The 21,429-nt window shown below is 42.2% G+C and overlaps 1 protein-coding gene across 1 annotated transcript in view; it reads left to right on the top strand.

The window, feature by feature from the left end:
- Window positions 1-21,429, top strand: part of TPCN2 (two pore segment channel 2) — a 38,016-nt gene that overhangs the window by 12,884 nt on the left and 3,703 nt on the right. The window contains exons 7-24 of the mRNA XM_079966854.1: window positions 115-187; window positions 2,057-2,156; window positions 2,854-2,919; window positions 7,231-7,295; window positions 7,968-8,065; window positions 8,161-8,242; window positions 8,348-8,434; window positions 10,062-10,181; window positions 10,922-10,981; window positions 11,070-11,198; window positions 11,571-11,620; window positions 16,178-16,277; window positions 16,394-16,465; window positions 17,849-17,922; window positions 18,071-18,155; window positions 18,304-18,386; window positions 19,416-19,497; window positions 20,622-20,707. Coding sequence (XP_079822980.1) covers window positions 115-187; window positions 2,057-2,156; window positions 2,854-2,919; window positions 7,231-7,295; window positions 7,968-8,065; window positions 8,161-8,242; window positions 8,348-8,434; window positions 10,062-10,181; window positions 10,922-10,981; window positions 11,070-11,198; window positions 11,571-11,620; window positions 16,178-16,277; window positions 16,394-16,465; window positions 17,849-17,922; window positions 18,071-18,155; window positions 18,304-18,386; window positions 19,416-19,497; window positions 20,622-20,707 — 1,512 coding nt within the window. The remainder of the gene's footprint in view (window positions 1-114; window positions 188-2,056; window positions 2,157-2,853; window positions 2,920-7,230; window positions 7,296-7,967; window positions 8,066-8,160; window positions 8,243-8,347; window positions 8,435-10,061; window positions 10,182-10,921; window positions 10,982-11,069; window positions 11,199-11,570; window positions 11,621-16,177; window positions 16,278-16,393; window positions 16,466-17,848; window positions 17,923-18,070; window positions 18,156-18,303; window positions 18,387-19,415; window positions 19,498-20,621; window positions 20,708-21,429) is intronic.

The following is a 21,429-nucleotide window of genomic DNA, read 5'->3' as shown; positions in this document are numbered from 1 at the left end:
AAAATGCTGTATTCTGGTTTATTTGAATGTTGTAGTCTGACATTTCTCCATTTGCATCCTTCTTACATTTTAATGAAAGAACTAATTTTGGCATTTGTGCTTTCTCCCCAATAGTGTTATGCTGCTATTAGCTGTTCACCTGTTCCTCTTTACCATGTTTGGCATGCTGCTGTTTGCTCGAACAAAGGTAACTAACGTGAATGATTCATGTAGGGTTTGGTTGTCTTGAGAGCGTTGTCAGAAGTGTGGGCAAATGTAATAAGTTTTTTGGGAAAAATATTGCCCCCTTCTGAAATGTCTATCTTTTCTGTGTTTGAGACATAGTGTTAGATGTAGTGTTAAGGTCTGGATTATTTCCCCCCTTTATCAGAAGGAAATAAAGCTTGTGTGTACACACTTTGCTTTCCCAGAGGATCTTTGTAAAAGTTGGATCCAGTAGAATTAGCCTGAAAAGCGGATAGAGCTGAAAAAAATGGGAAAGAGTATCACCCCTCCAGCTTCCCCTTTTCAGTTCCCTCCCTCAGCTCTTTGCACTTTCCACGGGAGAAAGTGGTAATCCCCCTTGCCATATCATGACCAATCATATAAGAGTAATTACATATATGAAATGCTGCAACATGATAGCTTTCCCCACAAACTGTTCCCTCTAAGAAAAACTGACGTGATAGTTACCACATGCAAACCACCACAAACTCCAAAATAAATGCCTGTGTGGAAGACGGATGTCTTCATTTCACTGTGTCTTTCTTGAATCTTTGCACTCTGAACTTTGCTGTGCTTTCCCCCCTTGTGTATTTAAATACAGAGGTCTTATTCCTGTGGGTATATGTATGTGTATGTGTGAACACACACAAGCCCATGTATATAGTACCAATAAATGTTTGGTACCAATTCTCTTCCAGCATGTTCACTTAGAAGCTGATTGCTTGTAAGGAACAAATCTCTGTAACACAGCTCCAGTTCTCAAGCAGAAGCGGATACTTAATCCTTTTGCTGCTTGAATATTTTCTATTCTAGGTGCCCCCCCGGCTGCTTTCTGTCAGGGAACTGCCATCGGAAGGGCAGGCGGTGGAAGGGCTCACGGAGGTTAGGAGAGACTCGGCAGCAGAGGAGGGAACCAGCAGGGGGAGAGAAGGAGCTCCAAGGGAAAGTGAATCGGAGGGATGGCTCAGAGAAACTTCCAGCGAAAACAGTGGGGAAGTTTCAGGACCTCCTATAGGGACACCCACCCCTCGCCGGAAACTGTCGCGCCGAGAATCCCGAAGACGCGTTTCCGTTAAGGAGCTTCTATGCTGGAAGCGTTTCCGCAAACGCCCACTGTCGGATTCTGCCAGCGATTGAGGGAGTCATGTTTTAGGGGGCTCCGCTATAGACAGAGCTCTGATAACCAGGCCAGACTCTGAGGGACTAAGCTTTACGCACAAGCAGCTCATCATCCCATCACACTTTCCTTCCCTCAGGTTTTTAAAAACGTGTTTGCTTTCTAAATACAATATTGGAAAAAATAAAAGTCTATTGGTTTTTTTGGGTTATAGTTTCCAAATCTGCCAGTTTATGATAACGATACAAAAATGATAAAATGTTAAAAAATTATATAGATGTTAAAATGCGATATTATATCAAGAATATTCTTTTTATTTTAGAGATTCTAGCTTAATTCTAGTCATCTTAGTATTCATACACCAGCTCAGACAAGACCACTTTGGGAAGATGCTCATATATGATGTTGTTATGTGCAAGTAGAGTAGAAAAAGTGCCACCTGAGACTAGCTGTATGTCTTGTGGAAATTTAATGAATATCATGTTTTACATTATATTTTTCTGAAGTACTCACCTGTCTGTCTGAAGCCAGAAGTAACTTGATTTATTGTAACATTGTGTTGTGTGGCCCCGATCTTCCACAGTCCCATTCTGCCTGATAAGCTAGTTATGTGTGTGTGTGTGGCATCATGCACTTGGGTCAGACAGTGTGATCCCAGGACTTGTGCATGCTTCTTAAATGGCTGTGGCAGACTCTTGGCATTGCTTTGCTAATGGCTTGGCTCTCTGTGACTAGGATGCCCAGCAGGACAAGGAATGGCAAGGATATTTTCACAACTTGCCAGATTCATTAACTTCCCTGCTGGTACTGCTGACAACTGCAAATAATCCAGATGGTAAGCATAACTTTCTAAATGTATTCTCTCTCTCCCCCTCTCTTACTTTCTACTGTTAAGAGAATTAAGATTTGAGGAAATTCATGTTTTTCATGGTGGTGCAAACTTTGAGACATTTGGCTAGGAGTGTGAGTGCGAATTATTTCATTTTCACTGTGTCTCAGGCCTGATTTGACTACCATAGAAATACAGAAGACCCCCCCCTCCCCTCACTCTAGTTTTCCTTTAAACTTATTTACTTACGGATTGGTGTTCATAATGGGTTTTGACCTGTAGAGTAAGCTCTTATCTACCCCAGTATAAATTGAATTCTGATTTCCTTTTTCAGTTTGTCTCTCTTCCCCATAGTTTCATGCTGACTAACTGCTTCTTTTGTCTCTTCAAACACCTAGCATGTTTCTCTGATAGGTGTTCCTTGGTGTTTGCCTTGATTTTTTAAACACTGTTTGGAGAGAAGAAGAAGTTGGCTTTGTGACTGGCATAAAGGCTGGCCATTTAGTATTGTGCAAATCTGGCTTCTAGCAAAAAAAACCCTCATGAGGTTCGCCCTGAGCTTTATCTGAAAAATAATTGTATACATATGTTTTAATGAGCGCACTTCTTCATTGGCCCAACATAAGCAGTGTGTGTGCTTCTCTTTTTCAGCATTTTATATATTCATTATTACTTTCTAACCTTCTTAAAAATTGTTGTACAGTGATGATTCCTGCCTACTCTAAGAATCGAGCATATTCCATCTTCTTCATATTCTTCACTGTAATAGGTAAGCTGCCGCTTTATTTGAATAAGAACCCTATGCAAGTCATTCAGTGTGACCTTTGTTTTATTTGTCTCTATATAAGGGTGTTTCCAGACTTCTGTGAGATTGGTACTCCTTATTCATGCATTTCCCCCCTCAGCATCCACAGGACATCATTGGCATTAAAATATCCCTCTCCCCATTTTAACTCAGATTTACAGTTTTGATCGGTGGGGGAGGAATCTCTCTCTCTCTCTCTCTCTCTCTCTCTCTCTCTCTCTCTCTCTCTCTCCTCCCCCCCTCCCCCCCAACCAACTAGTTTGCAAATTAAGCCTCTGTTTGGAAGCCCCCTAACTATACTCCCCATCCTCCCCTGTATTCTACTGAAGTTGTGGCTTTCTCTGGGAAAATAAAATAACATTTAGGGACAGAAGAAATTACCTTCCATACACTATTGACACTTAAAATACACCTGATTAAAATTAATTATACTTTCATACATTGTATAGTTATCTAAGCCAGTCTTTTTTTTTTTTTAATAATTTTTATTCGTTTTTCAGACAGATAACAAAAACAATATAGATCAATATAGTTTCAGAATCATCATTTCATACCCTTCTTTCTTTTGACTTCCCCATACCTCCCCATCCCTGCATCCTTGTTTAATGGTTCTTTAGCAACCCTTAGGTCCATTGTCTTAATTCCCTTTCATAAAGTTTCCTTTAATTTTTTTTTTTAATTACTGCTGCAATTCTTTACCTCTTACCCCTGACATCTTAACATTCCTCAATTTTACAATTGTTTTTAAGATATATTTTAAATTTCTTCCAGTCCTCTTCCACTGTCTCTTTCCCCTGGTCACGGATTCTGCCCGTCATCTCGGCCAGTCCCATAAAGTCGATCACCTTTGTTTGCCATTCTTCCAGAGTAGGTAGTTCTTGCATCTTCCAATACTTTGCCAGTAGAATTCTTGCTGCTGTAGTGGCATACATAAAGAAAGTCCTATCCTTCCTTAACACCACTTGGCCAACCATGCCCAAGAGAAAAGCCTCTGGTTTCTTAGGAAAAGTCCACTTAAGGACCTTCTTAATTTCATTATAGATCATTTCCCAGAAAGCTTTAACCTTTGGGCAGGTCCACCAAAGGTGGTAAAAGGTGCCTTCAGTCTCATTACATTTCCAACACTTATTATTAGGCAAGTGGTAAATTTTTGCAAGCTTGACTGGGGTCATGTACCACCGGTAGATCATTTTCATAATATTTTCTTTTAAAGCATTACATGCAGTAAATTTGATACCGGTGGTCCATAACTGTTCCCAGTCAGCAAACATAATATCATGACCAATATCTTGTGCCCATTTAATCATTGCTGATTTCACCATTTCATCCTGTGTATTCCATTTCAACAGCAAGTTATACATTTTTGATAAGTTCTTAGTATTGGGTTCCAACAATTCTGTTTCTAGTTTTGACCTCTCTTTCTGAAATCCTATTTTCCTGTCCTGTTTAAATGTCTCATTTATCTGATGATAGTGCAACCAATCTCGAACCTTAGGCTTTAGTTTCTCATAACTCTGAAGTTTCACCCTTTCACCATCATATTCTAGAATCTCATGATATTTTGGCCATTTAGAGTCCATATTAAGCTTTTTTACTTCCCTAGCTTCCATTGGTGACACCCACCTAGGGGTTTTACTTTCCAGCAGATCTTTATATCTAATCCAAACATTATACAATGCTTTCCTTACAATATGGTTTTTAAAACTTTTATACACCTTTACCTTGTCGTACCATAAGTATGCATGCCAACCAAAGCTATTGTCGTACCCTTCCAGGTCCAAAATGTCAGTGTTCTCAAGAAGTAGCCAGTGTTTCAACCAGCAGAAAGCTGCCGATTCATAATAAAGTCTTAAGTCCGGCAGGGCAAACCCCCCTCTATCCTTTGCATCAGTTAAAATCTTAAATTTAATTCTGGGCTTTTTGCCCTGCCAGACAAATTTTGATATGTCTTTCTGCCACTTCTTGAAACAGTCCATCTTGTCCAAAATCTGCAACGTCTGGAATAAAAACAGCATTCTAGGCAATACATTCATCTTAATAGTAGCAATTCGGCCTAACAAGGAAAGTTTCAACCTTGACCATATTTCCAGATCCTTCTTTACCTCTGACCAACTTTTTTCATAATTATCCTTAAATAGGTTCACATTCTTGGATGTTAAGTTTAACCCCAGGTATTTTACCCTTTTTGTTATTTCCAAGCCTGTTTCATTCTGAAAACTCTCTCTTTCTTCCATTGTTAATTTTTTTCCCAACACTTTCATTTTTTGTTTGTTCAATTTGAAACCTGCTACTCGACCAAATATTTCAATTAATTCTAATACTCTTTTAGTACTAGTGTCTGGCTGTTGCAAGGTCAATACTAGATCATCTGCAAATGCTCTTAATTTGTAATGTCTAACTCCGACCTGAATTCCTTTAACCAACTGGTCCTTTCTAATCATGTTTAACAAAACCTCCAGGACTGATATAAAAAGCAAAGGGGATATTGGGCATCCCTGCCGTGTACCTTTTTCTATGGGTATTTCTTCTGTTACCACATTGTTTACAATTAACTTGGCTTTTTGTTTGGAATATATTGCACCTATACCGTTTTCAAAACCTTGACCTACCCCCATCCCTTGGAGATTCTTTTTCATAAAAGTCCAACAAATATTGTCAAAGGCTTTCTCCGCGTCCACAAAAATCAGAACTGCTTTCCTGTTAATGTCAACATCTAACAACTCCAAAATGTCTATAATGTTCCTCACATTGTCTGACATATGTCTCCCTGGGAGAAAGCCTGTTTGGTCCTTATGAATCTCCTCTATCAACACTCTTTTCAATCTTTTTGTCAAAATGTCTGCAAAAATTTTGTAATCCACATTGAGTAAAGATATAGGGCGGTAGTTTCTGACCTGGTTCTTCTCAGTTTCTGTTTTCGGTATAAGTGAGATGAAAGCCTCTTTCCACGATTCAGGTGCCTTTTTCCCCTTCAGAATTTCATTGCAAACTTCCTTCAATGGTTGTATCAACCATTCTTTCAGCATTTTGTAGTATTTAGCCGTCAGGCCGTCTGGTCCTGGTGATTTTCCCAATTTCATATTTTGGATGGCACCCTCTATTTCTTGTTCTGTTATTTCCTCATTTAAGATCCTTTTACTTTGTTCTGGAATTTTTGGTAAACCGTATTTTCTGATGAATTCTTCTATTTCTTGTTCATTAATTGGCCCTTGTGCATACAATTTCTTAAAAAAACTTTGAAAACAATTGTTTATCTCATTAGGTTTGTGGATAATTTTTCCATCCATTTCTAGACTTGTCACGGTGTTCATTTTCTGCCTTTTTTTCAATTGCCATGACAGGAGTTTCCCACATTTATCCGCTGATTCGAAAGTTCTTTGTCTCATTTGCTTTATCTTCCATTCTATTTGTTGGTTCATGAGCTCCATGTACTGCATCTGATAAAACTTTATTTCTCTCAAAATCTCATGGGACTTTGGTTTGGACCTCAATTTCTTCTCTCCTTCTTTTATTTTTTCTAGGATTTTTTCTTTCCTCTCGTTTTGTTTCTTCCTCTTTATAGAATTCTGTTGAATTAGGAAACCTCGCATCACGGCTTTGCTTGCGTCCCAAATTGTTCTTTTCTCCACATCTGTTTTCCTGTTAATCTCAAAATAATCTTTTAATGTTTTAAGGGCCTTCTTGTAGATCTCTTAATCTTTAAATAGGGTGTCATTCATTCTCCATCTAAAGGATCCAGTTGTTGTTAGTTTCATCTCCATCTTCACAGCATTATGGTCGGAGCAAGTTTTTGGACATATTTCTACTTTTTTTGTTCTTGACGCCAGACTGCTAGAAATCCAAATTTGGTCTATTCTTGTCCATGTCATTTTTGCCTCAGAAAAGAAAGTTCCCTCTCTCTCTAGAGGATTCCTTGTTCTCCAAATGTCAATCAAGTCCATAGTTTCAGTCATTTCAAAAAAGATCTTTGGTAGTCTCCCTTCTCCCTAACCCTATCTAAGCCAGTCTTTAAAAAAACAAGGTACCTTCTTTCTTCCTTTCTTTGGAAAGAGTGTACTAGAACGAACAGGTTTTAAAATGTGGCATTCATACTTGTGGTAAAATGATTCTAGCAAATTCCCATTTTACCAGCTAACCTTGGGAATTCTGCTTATTGTTGCAGTTTTGATGCAAATTCCTAGAGCATTCATATGGGTTTCTGTTCAGTTTACAGTTGAACAAACACAGCACAACTTCTATTTTTTAAAAAGTAAAAAAAAAAATTCTTTTCTTAAGGGAACTTATTTCTGATGAACTTGCTGACAGCAATAATATACAATCAGTTTCGTGGCTATCTTCTGGTGAGTAGAGCCTAAATGACATATTGTTGAAATGATGAAACCTAGCACGGGCTACTGCGTAGGAAGTTCATGCTGTTGGGGTATTTCAACAGCCTTCAGGAATCTGGGTTTTAGGGAGTCTTTGGTAGAAGATTTTGACTATGGCATGGACGAATACAGCTGTGGCACAGTTGGCTCTCATGTGCTTGTGTTGTATGTGTGGCTGCTGCTGCAAGCACATGAGTGGGTGGTTAGGGTCTTTCCCATGTGATTGCCACCTTAGGAGGGAGATGGCAGAGTGAGGAATATCCACACGATTCGCTCCCTTCCACATATACATGGTTGCGATTTTTACGTACACATTGCAGCTGTCTTGTGTGATGGAGGTAGAATCGTATTCTTTAACGTTTCATAAACCAAAATTGTGAGCAAACATTTCCCAAGGAGATGCTTATCTGGCCACCTCACCTTCAAGAGTGAGAAAATCAGTTCAGCCAATAAAGATGTTCTGAAGGCCAGGAGCTCATGATGGATTTTCCCCCAGTGACTTTTTGTCTTGAACTTGCACCTTTAATTTGTGTTCTGCTCCATGTGACACTTTCAAAACAGAGCGGATCTTCTCTAGTTCTTTGTGTTCTTCATGCCTGTAACTTTCTCCTATGTGTTGGCAAATATATTTTTTCCCCGTTTCAGAAATCGGTTCAATCCTCACTTTTCCGAAGGCGCTTAGGAATCCGGGCTGCCTTTGAAGTTCTTTGTTCTCTGAAGGAGACTTCTCTCAATAAGAACATGTGAGTGAAAGGCGTCAAGCACACATAGGGTGGGTAGAGAAAAGGAACAGAAGGTTAATGATTCCTTCTCACACATTGTAACTTTGTTTATGTAGCTTGCGTGTCCAGGCGGAGACTCTAGCTCAAGTTCTTCATAGAGTAAAAATGGATCCTGACTGCAAGGAAGCAATCTTTAGGGTAGGAATCACCTTTTTAACTTAATGAGAAGTTGGATTTCATTCAAAAAATGTTCTTGAACAACAACATTGGTGTGTTAACTTCCAGTTTCTCTTGTATATGCAGAACCTTGAGTTGTGTCCCCCAGGAGGTCTGACCTCTGCTCAGTTTCAGTTACTCTTTGATGAACTGGACAAACACAAAGTTAAAGAGGTATGGACTTGGCTTTCATTTATGCCAGCTTTCCAGGTTCCCTCCAGGTGTGGTGGCTGAGGCAGATAGGAGCTGTGGCCCAAAACATCTGCAGGGTACCAGCCTGGCAAATGCTGATTATACATTTGGGGCTGGTGTACAAGTTTACTGAGAGTCGTGCTATGTGTTAGTCATGAAAGTTGCGTCTGAATCATGCATATAACTTTCCTCCCTTTACCTGTAGAATTTAAATATTCACATTTTCTAGCTTTGTTGAGTCTGAGAACTCTTGAAGGAGCTGCAGTTAATACTGAGTTGTTCTAATAAAGAATTGCTTGGATAAAGTTGATGGGAATAGTTGTGAATAGGGGTTTGTTTGTTTTTTGGTGCATTTGCTTCTCTGCAGAACAGTAACCTTTCAATTTTTGTTTCCTCTTAGCTCTAATGATGTGTCTACTTGAGTGTAGGGCACTCCCATACCTCAGTAGGAGTGGGGCTGCACTTCAAGCTTTGATGGGGCATCACTGTGTCTGCCTCAATGGGCCCTTCAGGCAAGCAGGTGCTCACACATCTAAGCTCCGTGCAACTGGGACTCCCAATGGCTTGAGTGTCCTGCTTGTGTAGAGCCTCTGTGTGTGGGCTGCTCTTCCACAGAGGGTTCCCTTTTCAGACCTCTGTGCTCAATATGTGAAGGTTGAGGGCAGTTTAATGTCAAGGGCACAACATCAGCAATGGGAATAGATGTGTGGCCCCACTCCTGCTGCTACCCAGGAGTGTTCTTTATATGGCTCACGAATGCATAGGGCTCCTGTGTTTCCTAAATCTCAAAGCATATTTGGAAAATCACTGCTTCCCTACCAATAAAAGAAAGCAAAGCTGAACATAATATATTATAGCTGGTCAGTGAGATATGAATCCCTGCTTCCTGAATAGGGTCTGACTGCTCCAAAAAATGTGCAGAAAATTACAAATTAAGATTTTAGACAAAGATCCCCTATGCCAGAGGTTCCCAAACTTAGGTCCCCTGCTGTTTTTGGACTACAACTCCCATCATCCATAGCCAGTAGAATCAGTGGTCAGGGGTGATGGGATTTGTAGTCCAAAACAGCAGGAGACCCAAGTTTGGGAAACGCTGCCCTGTGCATATGAAAACTGTTCAGAATACACCTTTCCACCATTTATATAAGGTTCCCAGGGAAGGACTTCTAAAGATTCCAATTAGTAGTAATGTTGAGGTGGCTTAATGTGGTAAGAGTATTTTTTTGTTGACTGATTGGAACAAATATGCCATAACTGATGCAAGAAATTTGTACAGTCTATCATTTGAGCGAGATCATCTTCTACTAACTGTACCCCTTTGATTGATGATCAGTGCTGATAACTGGACCTTTTGTTGCATTTTTTTTTGGGGGGGGGGTTTGACGTTTTCAGCAAATAAATGATTAACTGGGCCAGTGGGTATTGTGTTGGGCCAGGGAATTAATCTTGTTGCACTCAGAGCTTTCTGGGTGGGGACAGTTTCCCTGTCATCCTTTTCTTCTTGGTCTCTAAATCGTATCCTAAGTCAAAGAGATGCCTCTTCAAGGCCGTGTGTTAATGAAGAAACAGCAGGTCATGTTGACAAGACTTTCATATCCTTTTCTTTCAGCGTCCTCCCAGGCCAGATTATCAGTCACCTTTTCTACAGAGAATCCAAATTGTCTTTGGTCACCGTTACTTTGGCTATTTAGGGAATGCAGTTGCTGTAGCAAACGTTTTGTCTGTGTGCGTAAGTATAACATGTGTCAAATAGTAGTGATTTTACATTAAGGCAAGTTTTAGCAGGGCAGTTTAGTAGCCCAGTTCTCTTGTCATTTTCTGGGATGCAATTGTTCTCATAAGAAAAGCCCTGCTGAATCAGACCAAGACTCCAGGAAGCATCCTGATTCCACTTGCAGCCAGGCAGATATTCTTAGGAAGCACAGCAATAGCCCTTTCCTGTTGTTTCTCTCCAGTAACTGATAATGTTGTGGTGGGGAACCAGTGGCCCTCCAGATGTTGCCATGCTGCAACATCCAGCAACCTTGACCATTGGTCATGCTGGCTGAGGTTGATGGGAGTCCAACAGTATCTGCATGCCAATTACAACAACACAAAGCAAAAACAAAGCAAATCAGATAGCTGCTATTCTTGCTGGCCCTTGAAGTGCAGTGGCTTTTACTGCACAGCTAGAGATTTCTTGTCTTCCTATTGGGGGATGCCTGAATCTGTTGCAGGAAGGGAATGAGAGATGCATGGATATACTGTTAGGTATGTCCTAACTGTTGAAGATTCTCAAAATATTTGACTGCTGCCATGGTCAGTGGGCGAGAATGCAGTCTTTATAACATAATTACGGTCTGGTCCCTTTTCTATCTTGCTTTATGTGCTAGGCATCAATTCTGAACAACTTTGCTCAGGACACTTCATAATGTTGTAGTTTAAAAGTTTGGTGCCAACTGACCAGTATCTGTTTCTCTTCCCCTTAAGGTGGTCATGGTACTAGATGCAGATAAGCAACCTGCTGCACGGGATGACTTTTTTTTAGGGGTAAGGCCACTTTCTCTGGCTTTCTCTGCAAGAGTGTCTGTTCCAAATGCTCAATTCTTAATGTGCATCTCAATTCTAAATTTTCAAGGTTATAAACTGTGTCTTCATTTTCTACTACCTCCTGGAAATGTCATTGAAAATTCTAGCACTGGGATTAAAAAGATACATATCTTATCCAAGCAACATATTTGATGGCCTTCTGACTGTAGTTCTGATGGTGAGTATTGCTACGCAAGTTCCATTCTGTTTTGTTTTTTTACTGTAAAGATGACCACTGACCACAAATTGATGGCTGGAGGATAGGAAAGGAAAAGAGAATGTACATGTGACTTCACCAGGCTGTGTGTGTGTTTTTTGAGTTTAAAAGTATGACTGTGTTGGTTATATTTCCTTCATGGTTGAAAACTACTTTGTTGGATGCAGAGGAAAGAAAGAAAGAAAACTTTTAGGACCTTGCTTGTAATAAAGATCCCTCCCCAGCATGTTAATAGGACATTTGTCTCTAACAGATATTTTCTACTACTTAAATTTCAGTTATTGAATAGCAATTGAAATTCCTATAGCTTTGCTCTGTTCCTTCTTCTCAAAGGTTTTGGAGGTGTCAACATTTGCTGTCTATGGATTTCCTCATCGAGGATGGTATGTGCTCTTTGTAAGCAATTTCAGCTTTCCGGAAACCAACAACTTTTGATGCTTTAACCAACATCCACTTTGCTTCTTGCTAGAATTCTTGCTGTGGAAAAGTGGGGCTAGAAACTCGTGACCAGGAGCTATCTCACATCCAGCTCTAAAATTAACTGCTTTGTCTGATAGTGGTTGATTCTGGTATCCCTTTATTTGTAGGAATATAATGTTGATGATTATGATGATGTGGCATTGTAAGGAGGGACATACTGGTTTATAATCTGTATTACATGGGGATCTGAAAGTATCTGCAATGGACAGTGGAAAATCCTTTTAGAGGAAAGAGCAGGCTTAGAGCCATGGGGCTTTGTATGATCATAGCCAAAATGTTGTATTTCTCTTCAGTCTCAAGCCCCTTTAAAATGGAGTTTGATAAGAGGGTTGCAGACCAGTTGGAACATTGCAGCTTGGAAAGGATAGCAAATAGGCATAATTTTCCTCCTGAACCCCCCCTGCCATATTAACACTTGAAATAGTCATTCTGAGTGTGATCTGAGGATGGGGAAATTGTTAGAAAATGAAGCTTAATTGGTTTACGACCCCAATTAGCTGCAGTTTATAGCGGTCCAGCACGCTCCTCAGCCAAGCTGCGCCGATCTGCGTCTCTCCGGTTTTGCCTTGCAGAGTAAAAACACAGCGGAAAAACTGTTGCTTGCTTAGATCCAGGCAAACACATCAGGCACTTGTGTGTCCATTTTATCAGTCTTTTATTACAGCAGAAAATTTACAACTCAGCATTTCTCAGATAAATTCTCCCGGACTTCTAGCACTCATGGCTAATGGCTGCTGTCTCTCTCGAAAACACAGAGACAAGTAAGACAAAACTCCTCCCGCCTTCCAAATCACACGTCAGAATGTGAGGCGTCACTCAGAACATCTTAACCCTGTAAGTTCTGAATCCCAACACCCCCTCTCGCCGAGCATTCTGACGAGACCTGTGGGTGTACCTTTGCAGACCTCTGTGAGATCAATCCCTTCCCTAATGCCTTGCGCCCTCTCCTGGCATTCCTGTCAGGCATCTGTGGAACATCCTCACAACTCTCAGATTCGCATTGTGCGAAACTTACCCACGCACCTGTGGCCTGATACCTTTCAGGTGGAATACCCTTCGTTGTGCGACTTGACCGTCTGGGCACAAACTCAGGTGTTTCCTCTGACTCACTGTGGTCAGTAGGTGTGTCCTCTGCATCACGGGATTCCCCCTCTGACTTAAAGCGTCTTCGAATCCTCTGCATTACACTAACAGGAGAACTAGGCTCACTCTTGGGCTCTCTTTTTACAACTTGTGGAGATGCCCCATCCTGTTCCTGACTTTGGTCAGTGAGCTGATCGTCATCAGCAGACTCAGCCTCTCCTTCCTCCTCATCAGAACCTTCCTGCTCTGAATCAGAAATACATTCCGAGAGAAAATCATGCCTTGCAGGAGTCTTTGGCCTTTCATCCTGCTCATAGAATTCAGCGTGTTTACTGATCAGCAGCTTACTCTGATCACCTGATGGGTACGCAAACCTCCATGCTTTAGAAACCGGCTCATACCCACAGAAGATCATTTTCTGGAACTTGGGTTCACCTGGCCCTCGCAAAGCCTTAGGCACCGGCACAGATGCAACTGACCCAAAGGAACGCAGAAAGTGAATCTGGGGTTTCCTGCCGTGCAACATGAAAAAAGGTGTGTCACCTACCACTGAATTGTAGATCCGATTCCAGGTGAAGCTCACATACTTAATTGCCTCCATCCAAAAACTTGGAGGTAATCCAGAGTCTGACAGCATCACCTGTGCAGCCTTAACCAGAGCCTCACTTCTGAGCTCTGCCACCCCCCTCTGTTGAGGAGAAGTCACTTTGTGACGTATCCCTTTCTGTTGAAAGAACTTCTGTAAAGCAGACCCAGTAAACTGTGCACCTCGGTCACTAGTGACTGCTTGCACCTTGGTGGAGAACCTTAGTTCCACCTCCTCAATCCAACTTTTAATCAGTTGTGCTGCATCTTCCCTGGATTTGAGAGCATGAGTCCAGGAGTTCTGCGAAAAACTATCCTGCATCTTCAGCAGAAACCTGGCCCCTCCCAGACTTGGTTCCTTCATGGGACCCAACAGATCTATGTGCACAAGTTCAAAAGGTTTTGTGGTTACCCTCTCCACCTTTGGGTAATTACACCCTTTTACCTTTGCTTGTCTGCAAGTCTCACAATCTATGGCACTTCCACATTCTTGAATTTTACAGCCTTTGGTGCATTCAGGTAGCACCTGTAGCTCTTCAAGAGAACTATGAGCTGTCTTCTTGTGCCAAACACATGCACATGAAACATGAGTGGGAACTGTAGCACGCATCGCTTGTGCTCTCTCAACCTTCCCCTCACCCTCCAGAGGCGTTTTAAGAATGAAGAGATCATTCTGCCCCTTTTTAACTTTGACTAGCTGCTTCCCTCCTTTGGAGATTGTACAAGCATCATTCTCAAAGGAAACCTTAAACCCCTTTTTTAACAAATAAGGGACAGATAAAAGACAGTGATGCATCCCTGGTACAGTGCAAACCTCCAACTCATCCTGCAAAACAGAAAGAAAGATTTTTGCAACATTAGTTACATTTCTTTTTTCCCCATCTGCAAACAGAACAGTCTTTCCAGCTGGAATTGCCTTGCAATTCCACATCTTGACAGCAGGGGTCTCTGGAATCAAGTTGCGGTTTGCTGCTGAGTCGATTACAAAGCAGAGTTCATTGTCTCTCTCAGAGCTGTCCTCAAACATTGCCATACTGGCTGTCAGCTGATAAGCTTCTTCGTTGTCTTTAGCACCAAAAGTCTCGCTGCCCCCTCCCTCTGGGCGTCTGCAGCAGTTCTCTCTGGTTGCCACGTCAACCAACTCCCCCTTGTTCAGGACCTGACCAGCTTCAGTAGAAACAACGTCCTCTGTTGCCTTGGAGACCGGACTGGCCTCTGCTTTCCCACGCAACTCTTTGGGGCTTATCTGGACTTTTCGCAGGTGGCTGGCCTTGAAGAGTCTCAGCTTCCCAGACCTCTGCGCACGACGAAAACAACTCTTGGTAGCCTTTGGAAAATAAGCCGTTTCTGAGCTTTCACCGCTCACTGCCCCCCCACTGCTCTCAGGGCTCCCAGGACGTTTTCCTGCACCCCCTCTGGTGGGTAAAGGGCTCCCAACGCTTGGCCTCTGGCCTGGCTCCTCACACAGGCACGGTGCAGCACTCAAACAGCTGCCAGCAACAGTCCCTTCGTCCCCCTCTGGGGGCCCACAGCTTCCCTCAGCTGTGTGCTGGCTCTCAAGAATGTGCCCAGCGCCATCTTGCCTCTCCCCTTCGGATGCAGCCACGTCTAGGCTCTGGCGTTCCACTCCTGCTTCACAAGCCTCACAGAGTGCTAGCCATGCAACCTCAGGCCTCTTAGCATCTTGGACAATAGGCTTCAGCGCATCGCTTACATTCTCTGCCAGGAAAACTAGCACACACTTCTCAGCTTCACTCAGCTCTGTAGCTGCTCCAGCCGCTTTCTGTAGTGGCTGGACTGCCTCCCAAAGGCTTTCTCCGACCAATAACAGTTCTACGTGGAGGCTCCACGTCCACCAGCCTTCACGCGTCAGCTTTTCACATGGCAGCTTAAGCTTAAAGCCATGCTTCTGGAACTGCGCCATCTTCTCCCCCAGTGCCCCAGCTTACTCACGTTGAAGCAGCCTCCGGCACCTGTCTCTGGAGAGGCGATTCTCAGCTGCTCTCAGCTCCTCAGCATCAGGCAAAACAGCGTCTTTCAGCGTCTTTCAGCCAGCTGCTCTGCCTCAGAACGCAGACCTCCGCTTCGGTAGCGTCTTCCCAGCTGACCCAGCTGACTTCAAAACATCCTTCGCAAACTCAGCAACAGTTTTATAACGGTAATTAGGTCCATAACCTGTTAGAAAATGAAGCTTAATTGGTTTATGACCCCAATTAGCTGCAGTTTATAGCGGTCCGGCACGCTCCTCAGCCAAGCTGCGCCGATCTGCGTCTCTCCGGTTTTGCCTTGCAGAGTAAAAACACAGCGGAAAAACTGTTGCTTGCTTAGATCCAGGCAAACACATCAGGCACTTGTGTGTCCATTTTATCAGTCTTTTATTATAGCAGAAAATTTACAACTCAGCATTTCTCAGATAAATTCTCCCGGACTTCTAGCACTCATGGCTAATGGCTGCTGTCTCTCTCGAAAACACAGAGACAAGTAAGGCAAAACTCCTCCTGCCTTCCAAATCACACGTCAGAATGTGAGGCGTCACTCAGAACATCTTAACCCTGTAAGTTCTGAATCCCAACAGAAATGACCATGCCATTATCAGCTTATAACTCTTAAGGCAAAGGTGTTAATTTAAGACTGTGTGGCATTGTGTTCCTTTTCCCAATACTGGCATGAACATCTTGCTTGAGTAAGATCACACTTTTAGTTGGCTTAGAAAAGCAGATGTAGTTTATAGTGTTGGTTCGTTCTCCCAGGTTTTTTTGTTTTGTTTTGTTTTGTTTCTATCTTAATTCTAGGAGACCTGAAATGTTGGGCTTGCTCTCTCTGTGGGACATGGTTCGCCTGGCAAACATGCTGATTGTGTTCCGATTTCTGCGGATCATCCCTAACATAAAGGTACTTCTGCTTCACTGTGTTGCTTTTATCTGAATTTGGGTTATAGTCTCTGTTCTCATGTAGAAGAACTACTTTTAAAATTAAAAAAATCCTAATGATTCTATCTCTTTTTCCAGTTCATGTCCTTAGTTGCCAGTACACTGTTGGACCTTGTGAAAAACATAAGATCTTTCGCAGGGATCTTAGTGGTAAGTGAAAGCCAAGAAAGATTCATTTCTCCTTCTATGTTTCATCTTAATGAAATAGATTTATAAAACAATATTTGGCAATGGAATATATGTAAGCAAACTCTGGCCACCCTAGTGGGATCAGTATGGTCACTGTTATCACAGCATTATCTATAATAATGTGTGGCATCATTTATGGTTTTTTTTTTTTTAATATACAAGATGCTTATATAAAAGTAAAGGGTGGTAATCAGCTAAATTTTACTCATAGTAAATCCACTGAAATGATCAAACCCATTGGGTAATCAGAGTAAAACTTAATTGGCTACAAATAAGAGTTGTCATAAAGCAGAGCTTTCCAAACTTTTCACCTTGGTGGCACACTTTTTAGACATGCATCATTTCACGACACAGCAATTCAGTTTTACTAGCAAACTGGAGGTTAAACTAACCCCTTTCCAGCCCCGGGAGGAGCACTTACATACTGCAGCCAACACACAAATGTGTTGCTACACACAGTTTGGAAAGCTCTGTCCTAAAGGGTGAAGTGCCATCTGTTGACATATTTAGGAATTGCAAGGTGAAAATAAATCTCTCAAATAGCTTGTCAGACAATTTGTGGGAGTTTTCTATCACGGAAGTGTAGGAACAGATAACTATCCCAGTAAGGCCAGAAGCAAAAGTTTGTTGTTTTTGTTTTAAATAGCCACTTTTCTCCAACTGCCTGTGCCTCTGTTTCCTATCTTCCTCTCTTGTTTCAATGTGCCTATATTTTAGATGGCAAATCCTTTAGGAAAGGATTTCATCTCTGATCTGAACACAGATAGCTGTTGGAAATGTTCCTATGATTTCTTTATTTATTTAAAATTGAGCAAAGCAATAGTGGCTGTCAGGACACTGAGAATCATAATGTGGCCAATGATTGTTCCACGAACCATAAGCTATGTGCTGCAGACAAGCACAAGCTTCCTCTTTATGTGTCCGTATCTGTATGTGCCAGTGGGTGTAATTAAGGCTTTTAGAAAGTTTGACCACAATCCTCAAAGCCAGAAAAGCAAGGCAGGTGTTCAGAAAAGGCACATGATGCTGTCCTCTGAATAAGCCCAGAAGGCACATGAAGGAGCATGCACCAAGATCCTGGCGCAAGCCACCCATCCACATCTGAATCTGCTCCTTAGGGCTTGTATTTTGCTACAGTGAGATTGCTATAGAGCAGGAGCTTTGAGGTTTTGCTGTCTTTGCTTCTTTTCCAAACTGCTTATATTAAAATTAAAAAGTGAACAAAGATTAGCGTGCTCTGGAAAATGTTGAGCTTACCTATAAAATGACTATCATCTTTCCAGTGACTTTTTACTGGTAGCTTAGAAATAGAAAATAACTGATGCCCAATTCGTTCTTCTCCAGGTGGTTTTCTATGCATTTGCAATAGTAGGGATGGAGCTGTTTAGGGGTGCCATTATTCCCACAGGAAGCATCAGGTAAGTCTCACTTAAATGTGGCTTTAAGGCAGAATTTGTTGTAATTTCCATGTGCGAACATAGCCAGCTGCAGAGCAGCATCTAATCTGATCCTGCGATGCATTGCACGCAATAATGAAACAACTTTACACTCATTTTTCGTTTATAGCGGTGTCAATGCAACAAATGCCACTCTGCAGTGCGGCACCTTTGAACAGCTGCAGTATTGGCCAAACAACTTCGACGACTTTGCGGTGAGTGTTTTCATTAGGGATTTCTTGTCATTTTCAACATTTACCTTACCAGTTTGAGACCTACCAGTTTCCTCTCTTTGCTGTTGCTTCTAAATCTCAAATTAGAATAATCTCCATTACGGCTCATTTTTTCGTTCTTGTCCCTCAGGCATCCCTGGTGACTTTGTGGGATGTGATGGTTGTGAACAACTGGCAGGTTTTCTTGGATGCATATTCCAGATACTCATCTCCGTAAGTAATGGGCAGAAGCTGTACATTTGGCAGATGTCTCCAAAGTAAAAAAATATTTGCATTTTGGGGGGAAGAGAATTGGTCTGCTTCTGCAGTATGGAGAGTGCCATGTGCTGCTGCTTCAGAAACTCAGCACGGAGAGATGCATTTTGTAGGCCCTTTAGAAATAACCCCATAGCAACCAGCAGTTAGTCCCTTTATCAAGACCAACCAAGTGAGTGAGGTTTCTTAAAGTTCTCTACAACATTTTGTTCTTTAAAAAATAAATACTTTTATGGATGATAAATGAAACCAATAAGAACAGCAGAATGAGACAAATTGTACTGTTTGGTGGGCGGGCGAATGGGGTGGGAGAAAGAGGCACATATCAGGGCATGATAGGAAAGCTCTACAATCTGCAGTTTTAAGAAACAGTGTAGGATAACCCCCTAATGGAGATCAGGCTGCATCCAGGGTTATGGGGACCATGCTTAGGATTTCATTTTTTGAAAATGTGTAAGCTAGGAGACCTATCCCCACTAGAACACATGGATCCCTTGTGAAGTCCAGACCATAAATAAAGAGAAATAAAGAGAAATGGGATAGTCTTAAAGGTGACCTTTCTGCTAGACAAAAAAGAACTCGAATCTGCTCCATGTCACTTACCAGGGCTAGTCTGTATGTTTTGAAGCTCAGGTCTGTTCACACAGGCATACATATTGGAAGAAAGAATTCTTGGAATGCTGTGTTTCATCTTTCATGACTGGGGAGAGCTGGGATTGGAATATGCCCTGATTGTGGAACTTGCAATGTGGTGTTTTTTTAATGACCTCCTCTGAAGGTCTGCCAGTGTGTGTGGGCTGCCTGTCCACCTGCATGAGCAGCACACATTGGGTTGAATCTAGAGTTGATCATGCCTGACTAACTTAAATCCTATTTATTTCTATGGGCTTAGCCTAAGCATCATTAAGTCTGGATCCAACCCATTCATTTGGAATAATAGGTGCTATTTGATTATCTTTAAATATATGCATCTGTTTCCCTCCCTAGATGGTCAAAATTATACTTTGTCTCCTGGTGGCTGATTTCCTCCGTCATCTGGGTCAATCTGTTCATTGCTTTGCTTCTGGAGGTAATGCTGATGGGCTTAATCATCACAAGAGAATTCACTTTTTGTTCTTCTTGAAGTAGCAAACCCTCTGATGGATAAATGGAATAGGCAAGCTATGCTATCGTACAGGCAGTATTTGGAACACAATGTTGTCCGTGTGCGGATGACGCCCAGCTCTTTCTCTCCATTCCACCTGAATCAGAAAGGGCTGTTCAGTTGCTGAACCGGTGTCCGAAGGCAGCAACAGGCTGGGTGAGGGTCAGTAAACTGAAACTGGAGCCTGACAAGAAGGAGGCCCTGTTGGTCCTTAGAGCTCAGGTGATTTGTTACCCTGCCCATTGTTCTGGACAGGGTAACAAATCACCTGAGAAAGCAGATATGTAGCTTAGGGCTGCTCCTCAATTCTAAGCAAGGAATGTCACATATACCCAGATAAAGCTGGTTCACTGGCTGTGGTTATTTCTAGACCAAGAGGCCTTAGTGGGCCTCAGTGACCCATGTTCCTGGATGGATTACTGCCATTCCCTCTACATGGGACTACTATTGAAGATGGCCCTGAAGCTGCAGTTAGTGCAGAACACTGCTGCCCACTTGCTGTACGATATGGTAAGAAATATACCACCCCCTTCCTCAGGGAACTGCATTGCCTTCACATGAACTACTAGGCCCAAAGTGTTAGAACCAGTGTACAAAGCCTTAAATGACTTGACACCCAAATACAATGAAAACATTTATTTTATTTTATTTTTCTGATAGCCATTTAGACATATCTGTCTAGCCCTATAGTACCTCTCCCAAACAACATCTAGACTTATTTCAAAAGCCTTGTCCTTGCCTGGGCCACCTTACATCCTGAGACTTAGAGCGGGTTCAAATTGTCTGTCTTTTACTCAGCACGGAAAGGCTGCTGTGGTGATTAGGGGCAGGTAAGTCATGGAAGTTTCACCACCAACTTCCATGAAATCTGGGAAAGCAGATTTCCACTGCTCCTGGTGCACCTCACTTTTATGAGGCATACAGCTAGGCTTCCATGAATGGTTGCTTCCATGAGTAGAGTCATGCTTGCCTGGTGGGTGTGGAGATGAGAACCTCTCAGAAAGACCACCCGAAATAGCCCTCTTCCCATTCTTTCTCTTCACTGGCAGAATTTTATCCATAAATGGGACCGTCTCTGCCATCGACCATCTCTTTCAGAAGTTGAATACCAGATGACAATGGAACTCATGTTCCGGTGAGTATGGAGTGCTTAATCTTATTTCCTGATTTAAAACATGTTTTAAGGAGTAGTTGAATGGCTGTTGACACTAGAATTTCCCTAAGGGCTACGAAATTTGTGTTCCACAAGTGATTGTTTCTTAACTCTATTAAAGATCAGAATATTCAATAGGGACCAACCTTATAGACACAGTATGGTCAAGACACAGTGTGGTACCAGATTTTAGAAAGATGTATTATTTTATTTTCCCTGATTGAAAGAGAGTGAATCCCCTTTTGATGTTGGATTCTTTTATATTCTCTGCAAGGGCATATGGGATAACTGTAAAACATTTTGTGGGTGAACTGTACCTTGAAGACCAACTTAGAAAGTGTGTGCCACCACAGAGGTTATTAATGTTCAAGCGACTGTAGAAGTTGCATCTAGAGTATGTAAAGGTAAAGGGACCCCTGACTGTTAGGTCCAGTCGCGGACAACTCTGGGGTTGCGGCGCTCATCTCACTCTATATGCCAAGGGAGCCAGAGTACAGCTTCCGGGTCATGTGGCCAGCATGACTAAGCTGCTTCTGGAGAACCAGAGCAGCGCACAGAAATGCCATTTACCTTCCCGCCGGAGCAGTACCTATTTATCTACTTGCACTTTGACGTGCTTTTGAACTGCGAGGCTGGCAGGAGCAGGGACCAAGCAACGGGAGCTCACCCCGTTGCGGGGATTCGAACCGCCAACCTTTTGATCG

The sequence above is a fragment of the Podarcis cretensis genome (genome assembly GCF_951804945.1).
Source record: "Podarcis cretensis genome assembly, chromosome: 1".
NCBI classification, from domain to species: Eukaryota; Metazoa; Chordata; class Lepidosauria; order Squamata; family Lacertidae; genus Podarcis; species Podarcis cretensis.
The sequence above is the reverse complement of the archived record's forward strand: the minus strand, read 5'-3'. Positions and strand labels throughout refer to the sequence as shown.